We start from the raw sequence: 9,577 nt of genomic DNA, 5'->3' as shown, positions 1-9,577 counted from the left end.
CTCTTTTGGTAGATGCTGGAAGCCGCGCAGAGCGGCTGGGGCAACCCATACAGATGGCTGGGGTACAAATCATAAAAGTAGGATGACATGATGGTGAAGATGATCCTTTCGCAAAGCAAAGGACGCCGTCCCGCCTGCGGTGCTTTTAGCCGCGCCGCTCTCCGCCCGCAGCAGGCGGCCCTCTGCACATGCCCCGGGCCCGCGCGGCGGCGGCGGGCGGAGAGCGGCGCGGTCCTCCCGCCGGGGCGGGCGCTGGCTCGGCGGCCCCTCCCGCGCGGCGCCGACGTCGGGCTGCTGGGAGTTGTGGTCCGCGCTGCCGAGCCGCCGCCGGAGAGCCTCGCCGTGCCGGGAGCGCCGAGGGCTGCCGGGAGCGTCGGCGGGAAGCGCGGGCAGCAGCAGCAGGTAGGTGGGCCGCTGGGCAGGTGGGCGCCGGAGAGCAGGCGCGTCTCCCTCCGTGGCCGCCTCGGCCGCGCCGGAGCCGGGCGCTCGGTCCGGGCGGCGGGCGCAGCCAGCAAGTGCGTCGCCTGCCGCCTCCGCGAAGAGCGCGTGGCCCCGATCCCGCCCGCCGGGGGACGCGAGGGCGGCGCTCTGCACATGCTCGAAGGCGGCCCCTTTCGCGCCATCTCGGGCTGGCTGGGCCTCGGCAAGCGAGCGGCCGACCCGGCGGCTCTGCAAGCCGGAGAGCCCCGCGGAGCCAGGGCGGGGAGGACTCCCGGGCCGAGCCCTTGGCGCCCGAAGGAGCTGGGACGCCGGGTGCGCCGGGGAGGCTGCGGGGGCGTCTGGCTCGGCCGTGCGACTCACAGCCGAGCCCCTCCTGAGCACCTCTTCTTCAGGACTACACCGGCAGGGCAGGAAAGTACTCTGCACATGCTCGGGAGGCCCTCTTTAAACGTGTTCTGGGCTGGTCAGCCGTTGCAACTGAACCTGGACTTCCAGAGAATATGAACAGGGACTGGGGGAGGTGCTCGGAGTTGCTGCTCTCAAACCCCTCCGCTCATGCTCAGGAGTACTTCCTGGCATTCCAAGGCTCCACGGGACAAGAGAAGTGGGGAGGAGGACGGACCTCCAGGCGCCCCATCGCCTGCCCCCAAGTGCTCCAGGCAGCCCAGGCCCCCTGACTGGGATCCTCGGGCAATTGCTTTGGCTTGGGTACTCCCCCAGGCGATGGCTTTGGCTGCTCTCCAATGCTCTAGGAACCATCTGCTTCACCCCGGCTTATCATCCTGGGAGGTTTCCCTCCTTGCCTGCCAGGAGATTCCTTGAGAGCAGGGGAGGGCTCTCCCCCACCCCCAATATTCTTGCACACACACACACACACACACACCCTTACACCTCCTGTGCGTGACACTTCCTGCTGCTTCTGCACCTCAGTCCTTACATAACAGCTTTTCCTGCCTAGGAGTTTCTCCACTTGCCACTCTGGAGTGTGCAGTACAAGTGCAGTTTGGAAATGGATACTCTCCCCTCCTCTCTCCCCATCCTTTCCTGTGCCCTCAATTCCAAAGTGACAAGGCTGTTCATGCAAACACGCTGGAAGCAGCCTGAGCAGGTCCTGGGCACGTCCAGACCAGAGGAAGGAAATCCAGGCAGCGTTTGCTTCCTGCATGGGAAATGCCATCATAAACTGGTTTGCTGCTGTGTCACAGTATTTGCTGCCTGCCCACCAATCCACTTCCATTTGCCATGTGGCAGTGCTGGCCCCTGGTTGGTGTCCACGTCTCCCAGAACCTTTCAGCACCAGTACCAGGCCTGGGCTCCAAGGTGGGCCAGCCGGAGGCAGGAAGGAAAGGGCTCTGGGTCTTGCCAGAGGACCCAACACTCAGGAGGCTGCAGAGATCTCAGCCTGAGCAGAAGGTGAGCCCAGCTCTGGGTTTGTTGTAGCATGGAGATGGAGACCAAGTTAATTAAATTTCGGGGGCGGGTGTCTCCCAGCAACGAGGAAGCTTTTTATTGCCTGCTTGGTTGGATTGGGTGAGTTACCTTATTTCCTTGGGGTTCTTTTTGCAGCGCCCATGGGGTGCTGTGGGGCTCATTCTGGAACTTCACCAAGTGCCTGGAGCCTGGGTGTCCAGAACACAGTCAGGCAAGTAGTCTTTGGGGGTTCTCCCAAGTCTGAGGACCATCGTTTGGGGCTTGAGTTGAAGAAATGCTGTGGCAGTGGGCTCTCACGTCCTGCGTTTTGCTCTCATTGAGGCTGCTCCAAAAGCCCCCTGTTTAAATGGGGCAGTGGAATGGTAGCAGCAGAACAAGGGCCGGGTCTCTCCATGAGGTGGTCTCTGCCAGCTGTGCCCTCTGCTCAGGACAGGGTCCTGGCCCAACCCCCTTTCTGGGGACTAAGGGACCACTGGACCTCTGGTCCTGGCTGGTTTGGAATTGAGAAGTTCTCTCCCAAAGTCTGTCTCTGCTTGTTTGCAGCACAAAACACCAGGGATCTTTCTGCCATCCCAGGTAAGCAGGAGCCGCCTTGCGAATCTGGTGGCCCTGAGCCTGAATGCTCTTTGAGGGGAGTCTGGCTTTGGGTAAGGAAAGCTCTGCTGCGCAAGGCAGCCTCCTTCTGCTGACGTTTCCCTGGCACCTGTACAGGCTGGATGGGTCCTCAGTCGGACCCAGCAAGGTAGTTCCACCAGGGGAGCAGGCCTTCCTTGCAGAGCAGAGTAAATGGAACCACTCTGGGAGGTGATGCTGTTTGCAGCAGCACTCCAGAAGGGGCACTACCTGCCAGCTGGCAGGCGGGTGACTCAGGTGCCAATTGCCACGTTTGTGGTGAGTGGGTGGGACGCATTGTCAAGGGTGATTGACATGTGCGTGCGTGGGGGGGGAGTGGGGAAGGTGCCTCCTGCCCCTGCTGAGAGGGTGGGAGGGCTGAGTCTGGCGCTGCTGATTCAAATCTAGAGAGATGGAGCACAGGGCAGGCAAGCAAAGCTGGCAGGGCTGCTGGACTCCAGAACCATCTCTGGGAGCTGCACAGAGGGAGGGAGGGAGGGAGGGAGGGAGGGAGGGGGAGGAAAGCCAGCCTGCAGGTCTGCCCTGTCCTGTTCCACCACCACCCCCGCCCCGCTCCTGGACCAGCTTGAGGCATCCAGTGATTGGGAGCAGTGCAGCTAGAGCACTCTGCTCACCTAGAGAGCCAGCGTGGTCTAGTGGTTAGAGTGTCAGGCTAGGGCCTGGGAGACCAGTGTTCAAATCCCCACTTGGCCATGAAGCTCACTGGGTGACCTTGAGCCGCTCACAGTCTCGCTCAGCCTAGCCCAGCCCACAGGGTAGTTGTGAGGAGGAGGAGTTGTGCTCTCCTGTGCACCACCTGGAGCTCCGTGGAGAGAAAGGTGGGATGCAGTAAATTAAAAAAATAAAAATAAATCAGCAGTAGCCCAACCCTGGTGGCAAAATGACATGGGAGATGTGAGGGTGGGTTGTTGTTATTTTAACCGAGTGATGGGGAAGAGGGGTATTGCTGCTTCTGGCGCCACATGGGAGCTCATCTCAGCTTTGTCTACGTGCCAGAAGGTGATGGCAGATCAGAAGAAAGGTGTGTCCATGCAGTGCAGTTGGCCTCCCTTGAAGACTCTGGCCTGCGTCCCACTTGAGGGGGGGGCACAACTCTGCACAAGGGCCAAGGTAGGAAGCCTCCAGGGGCCGTCCAGACTTTCCTGCCCCCCAACTGCCATCTTCCCCCAGAGTCACTGGCCATGCCAGCTGCTGGAAGCTGGAGCCTCACAGGGTCTGCAGAGCCATCCTCCCTGCTTTTGGGAGTCCTCTACAACCTCCACACACAAGTGGAAAACAGGCTGGACAGGCAACGGGGCTCAGATGCAAGAGGGACCCGTTTTCTCAAGGCTCCTTCCTGTTTTCTTGCAGATCCTTCAATGTGAACAGAAACTGGGACCCTGACCGGGTGCTTGTGGAGGGAGCATGCGCCCCTTGTGCATCCGTTTAACCTGGGCAACAAATGAAGGAGGCCCCAGAGACCAGAGGACTCTGTTGCGGGTGACAGCAGCTTTGCAGGAGTGAAGTTGTTCCACAGATCCCAGATCTTATGGGGCTCCATGGCGCTCATTGGCTTGGAAGCAATGTGGGAGCATCTGTGGAAAGGCAGCGCCTGAGCTGAGCAGATTCTCCACTGTGCCCCTGGCTGCTTGAATTCTGGAACCTGCCTTTCAGGATGGCTGCCCCTGAAGCTTTCCCAGGTCTACGGCCCTGACGCAGGAGCTAGCGAGCCGCCACAGATGCAGCCTGTCCCCCTCCGGGACCCCCTGGCACTGCCTGCCCATGACTGGCCTCTCCCCACTTGCCCCTGTCAGCCTGCGTGGTGCGGGTGCCTGTGGAGATCTCGAGAACTGACTCTCCCTTGCATGCGCTAGAACCCGGCGCCCGTTCCGCTGCCCCAAGATGTCTCTGGAATGGCTGGCAGGATGGAGCGGGTCTCTGGACCGGCTGAGGGACTTGATCGCCAGTGGGATCCAATCTGTGCGGGACTGCGACACCACCGCCCTGGGCACCGTGGCCTTCCTGCTGGCCATGTTTGTGTGGTACTGCTACCACGTTGGGCGGGAGCAGCCCCGGACGTACGCCCTGGGGAACTCTCTCCTGCAGGGGGTGGACACCAACGGCCTGCAGAATGGCTACACCCACTGCCACTCCCCGGAGTGCGTCCGCTGCGCCCACAGCGACGGCCTGAACCAGAAACTCTACCACAACCTGCAGGAGTACGCCAAGCGCTACTCGTGGTCTGGGATGGGCCGCATCCGCAAGGGCATCCGCGAGCAGGGCCGCTACCTCAGCAGCCGCCCCTCCATCCAGAAGCCAGAGGTCTTCTTCCTGCCCGACCTGCCCACCATGCCCTACTTCCCCCGCGATGCCCAGAAGCACGACGTGGAGCTGCTGGAGCGCAACTTCCAGACCATCGCCTGCGAGTTTGAGGCCCTGTACAAGGCCTTCTCCAACTGCAGCTTGCCCCAGGGCTGGAAGGCCAACAGCACGCCCAGTGGCGAGTGGCTGACCTTCTACCTGGTCAACCAGGGCACCTGCGTGCCCCGGAACTGCCGCAAGTGCCCCCGGACCTATCGCCTGCTGGGCAGCCTGCGCACCTGCATTGGCAACGTTTTTGGGAATGCCTGCATCTCCATCCTGACGCCGGGTGCCGTTATCGCGGAGCACTACGGACCAACCAACATCCGCATCCGCTGCCACCTGGGTAGGCACCTTCGGTTTACCTTCAGTTCTGGCCTCCTCCCTTTCAGGAGAGCCTCCCTTGACTGTGCCCTTAGCAGTCAGGGGCTCTGGGCACAGACGGAGCAACCGTCCTGGATGGAAGCACAGCAGCTTGGAGGGCAGCTCAGCCCCCTTACCTGCTGGGTGGCAAAGATTCTGGTGGGCAGCTCTGGGGAGCATCATGAAAGCGAGGCTGACCTGTGGCCCTCCATCTGTTGCTGGACTCCAGCTCCCAGCGGCCAGCCTGCCCAATGGTCAGGGAGGGCAGGAGTTGGGGTCTGCAACTGGAGAGGCCCCACAGCTACCCCATCCCTGCCTTGCTGTGGACTTTGCAGAAGTTGAGGCCTGAAAAGGAAGCTTTGCTACTCCTCCGGGGGAAATTTTCCCTTGAGGTGTGTGAGCCCTACACCTTACAGGTGCAAAGAGCACACACACCCCACTCCATACTTTGTAGGGTGGTGTGGTCCATGGATCTGTTCCTTAAAGGAGGGAGAAATTCTATAGGTCCTTTAAAACTGACGTGGGTTTCTTCCAGACGTCATGGCCCTCTGCAAATTGTTCAGGGCGCAGAGTTCCTTTTCAAGTCCTCTGTTTCCCAAGCAATTGATGGGCAGCCCCCTAAGAGTTAGAACAGCGGATTATGAAATGAGGAAACGCTGGGAATGCAAAGGGGGCCAAAAATCCACAGTAGTCTTGGGAATGGGCTCCCTCCGAAGGTGCTGGAGTCTCCTGCGCTGGAGATGGTGGCAGAGAGGTTGTGGGTGGCCATCTGCCAAGGAGTCTTTAGCTGCGATTCCTTCATTGGACCAGATGCCCCTTGGAGTCTACTACATCTCTACAATGTCAGGATTCTGTGCTTTCCTTTCCTTTTTTCCATGCAAAAGTCTGCACCCGACTGCATTTCCTGCCTTGCTTTCAAGTAGATAGCAAACGCAGCTCTCATTGTTTGCTGGGTGCAACTCGTGCTGCCAGGCTGGGCTGCTGCCATAGCAACCCCTGAGGCGGTCTTGCGTGCTTCCAGCCTGCCAGCCGGCCAATCTGAGACTGAAGCCTGGCGGATGCCTCCCTGCCTCCCATTAAAAGTGCCACAACGGCTGGTCTTGTTCAGCCAGGTAGGGCTGGCGTTAAGCGGGGTCAGTCTCGCACGGAGCTTGGCCTGGCGACTGCAAAGTATTTGGGACATGTTTGTGAAGGACAGCTCTAGGGCTGTTGCCGTGCCAGCCTATTCAAAGCCTCCCTGTCCCGATGCCATCCCAGGTGCCAGAGAGGCAGAGCGGTGTAGCTGGACTAGGTCCTGGGGGACACCAGGGTTTGAAACCCCCGTCAGCCACGAAACTGACTGGGTGACCTTAGGCCAGTCTAGCCTTCCTCACTGGGTTGTTGTGGGGATTAAATGAGCTGGAGAGCACCATATAGGCCACATGAGCTCCTTGGAAGAAAAAAGGTGGCTAATAATAATAATAGCATAGGGGGGTGATCATCTCCTTGGTGCCCCTCAAGACCTCTTCCTAGCGGAAAGAGTACGCTGGACCTGGTGGGCTCTGGATCCAGCCTGGCAAAGCAGCCCCTCTGTAGCAAGCCCAGGACTGCTAAAGGTAGAGGGCAAGATTGTAAAATCCACCCGCCTTCAGGGAACAAGGAAATGCAGGTGTTTTGGCTGGCTGGTGTTGGGCTGCTCCCATTGCCGTTCCTCCTTGGCTCTGCCCATCATGCATCTTCTTTCTTCCTGCAGGACTGAAGACCCCCAGCAATTGTGAACTTGTTGTGGGAGGGGAGCCCCAGTGCTGGGCGGAAGGGCGCTGCCTGCTCTTTGACGACTCTTTCCTGCACACGGCATTCCACGGTGGTAAGTCTGAAGCCCTGACACACCCAGAGGCTGGAGTGTGCCCTGAGGTGTTTTCCCAAGGGGCTGATGGGGGAGGGGAGGGCTTTGCTGGAAACAGGTGTGTGTGTCCCCCTAGTTCCACGTGATTCCCAAGCGCTGAGAAGGAAAAACCCTCTCTCTGCCTGACTCCTTGCAAACCTGCCTCAGTATGTCCCATGGCAACTTCTGACCCTTGCAGTCAGCTTCTGCAGGTCTAAATGACATTTCAGGTTGTTGGAAAAGGTACTTGTGTGCATGAGCATGGGAGAAATATGGAGGAGGGCAGGGAGAGACACTTTCAAGTGTTTCTTCCCACCGCCTTGAGGGCTAGCAGCTTGATTTTTTAAAAGAATAAAGATAACACCAGGCCTGAGTGCATGGTCCTGTGAAGCGCTCCCTAGTCCTGTTCCCTCTTGCATGCTGATTAACCATGGGGTGCACAGAATACTGGGGACTCTTTTCAGCAGAGCACAAAGGGGGCGCATCCTAACAGTGTTCTGACCAGAGCTGGGGAGGGGCTTTGTCCTGCAAGACCCAGAAAACACATCATGGTTCCAGCCGGCCTTAGTGGGGCTGCTGCTCCTGCCCCTCCACTGAGATACATACATACATACATACATACATACCTTCACAGCCATAGGAGACCTCATTAAACTGCCACGGCTGGGAACTGTAGTTTGTGAAGGGGCTGAGAGTTGTCAAGAGGCCCTGCCAGAACCGTTTATGGTGGCATCGTAGTACCCTAAAGGTATGGTAGTAAGAGAGATGGGACCTGGCGACCAAACTCACCCGCTGAACTGCTTGTCCTTCCTTTTCTTCCTCCAGGAGCCCCCGAGGAAGGACCCCGGGCCGTATTCATGGTGGACCTCTGGCACCCAAATGTCGCTGCTGCCGAGCGCCAAGCCCTTGACTTCATCTTTGCTCCCGGACGATGACGCAGCTTCCTTGGGCGCAGCAGGCTGGAGGGCAGGCAGAGGGTGCCATGCGGGGTGGCCTGGAGCCTGGAGCCCCCTCCCCAGTTGGCCTGCCTGTGCGAGGGTCTCACACACACAAACAAACTCCATGTGTAGCTCCTTTGCACCAGGTTTTTGGTCGTGGAAACTTCCACCTTGCAGTTTTCTCTTTCCTATTCTTTGCTTTGGGGGGGGGGGTGTGGAGGAGAGGCTCCCCAAGTCCTCCTTCCCACTCCCCACCTGCCCCCCTTTCTACTCTGTGGTTGGGCACCGTGCCACTGTAGTGTGTTAACGTTGCTGTGTTTTGCAGTGTCCTGACTTTAGAAGCTAACAACCCTGATGTTATTGATGAATGTAGCCATGTCAGTGTCACCTTGTCATCTTTAAAGACAAAAGCACCCCCCATTGGTCTAACTCAGAGGTGGGGGGGGGGAGGGGGCTCTTCTTGCTGTAGCTTTTCATGGGGGCTTGGATGGCCTGGGGTCCATTCTTCCCCCTACCTGTAAGAAAACAGGCCCCCTCCAACATCTCTATGTGCAACAGGTGAAAGCAGAGGTAGGGGGGACAAACTCTGTCCTCCCCCTAGCATAGAGCAGTGGTGTGGGACCCCCAGCCCCCCTCTCTCTCAAGCTTTGCATCAGCTTGCTTTGTGCCTTCTCCTCCCTTTTGGCCCCTGCTGCTTTCTGTCCTGGCCTTGAGCACTTGCTGCACATTCCTGCAAGGAAGAGGCGGATGCAGAGGTCGAGGGGGGTGGGTTGACCTCCTGGTAACTCCCCCCCCCCAGCTGCCAAGGGGAGGCTGAGCAGCCTGTCATGTATCTGGGAGGTGCAGAGTGGGGGCAGAAGAGGATTTATTTGATGCTCCCCTCCCAATCAGTGGCTGGAGGGAGACTTAAAGCGCAGTGTGTTACAGCTGGGGATATTTGTGCCGGCAAAAACCACAAAGGCTATCCAATAAAAAGAAGTTTTGCTTAAAGATGCAGTTGGTTTGTGGGAGGAGGCTGTGGAGCCCCTCCTAGCTGGAGTGGGCACAGAGGGTAAGCTGCCTTACGGTCTCCACCTCTCTTGCCCTTGGGGGCTGGGCTGTGCCTGGCACGACTCTCTTTTGTAGTTGCAGGAACCCCGGGAAGGAGGGGATCTGAATGGCAGCAGCCTCAAACACCTCCAAAAAGCGGTTGGGGGCACACGTGTGCCCCTTCAGAGGGAGGCAGGGAGTTTACAGCCCCCCCCCCAAGCCCGTCTGTGCCCTTGGTCTGCCTTTGCCAGATGTGTTGGACTGCAGCTAATAGCTGGGTTCTTGCATTGCAGGCCCTTGGGATTCCTTCCAACGCTTGACCCCCATAAGAACGTACGGTCAGGAGGGAGGGCAGGACTGTGAGTGGTGCATTTGAGCAAGCGTAGGGTGAACATGTGGGTCCAGGGTGGAGCATGACCCAAGGCTCCCTCTGCAAAGTGCTCCTTCCAGTCTCTCTCTCTCTCGGTGTGTGTGGGCAGCCTTCCCCACCCGCTGCCAGCATACGGCGCTCACAGATGGCAGCAAGTGGCCCTTCTCT

At 58.9% G+C, this 9,577-nt stretch overlaps 1 protein-coding gene across 3 annotated transcripts; it reads left to right on the top strand.

The window, feature by feature from the left end:
- Window positions 1-294: 294 nt before the first annotated feature.
- ASPHD2 (aspartate beta-hydroxylase domain containing 2) lies at window positions 295-9,000 on the top strand. 3 transcript variants are annotated; one of them, XM_028710420.2, is made up of 4 exons: window positions 295-402; window positions 3,856-5,191; window positions 6,941-7,054; window positions 7,898-9,000. In XM_028710420.2, the coding sequence occupies exons 2-4, from the start codon at window positions 4,387-4,389 to the stop codon at window positions 8,005-8,007; spliced, it is 1,029 nt and encodes a 342-aa protein (XP_028566253.2). In that variant the 5' UTR covers window positions 295-402; window positions 3,856-4,386; the 3' UTR covers window positions 8,008-9,000. The 3 variants fall into 3 exon arrangements, with proteins under 3 accessions (XP_028566253.2, XP_028566254.2, XP_028566255.2); XM_028710421.2 differs by lacking the exon at window positions 295-402 and adding an exon at window positions 699-1,854; XM_028710422.2 differs by lacking the exon at window positions 295-402 and adding an exon at window positions 3,043-3,615.
- Window positions 9,001-9,577: the final 577 nt, after the last annotated feature.

The sequence above is a fragment of the Podarcis muralis genome, chromosome 16, assembly GCF_964188315.1.
Source record: "Podarcis muralis chromosome 16, rPodMur119.hap1.1, whole genome shotgun sequence".
NCBI classification, from domain to species: Eukaryota; Metazoa; Chordata; class Lepidosauria; order Squamata; family Lacertidae; genus Podarcis; species Podarcis muralis.
Note: the sequence above shows the minus strand (reverse complement) of the source record. Positions and strands in the feature narration are given on the sequence as shown.

What these genes read in the sequence shown, in the direction of transcription:
- ASPHD2 (XM_028710420.2), top strand. Translation starts at nt 4,387, where the DNA reads ATGTCTCTGGAATGGCTGGCAGGATGGAGCGGGTCTCTGGACCGGCTG. An exon ending in CCGCATCCGCTGCCACCTGG is followed by an intron (nt 5,192 to 6,940) that starts GTAGGCACCTTC and finishes TTCTTCCTGCAG; the next exon opens with GACTGAAGACCCCCAGCAAT. An exon ending in GCACACGGCATTCCACGGTG is followed by an intron (nt 7,055 to 7,897) that starts GTAAGTCTGAAG and finishes TTCTTCCTCCAG; the next exon opens with GAGCCCCCGAGGAAGGACCC.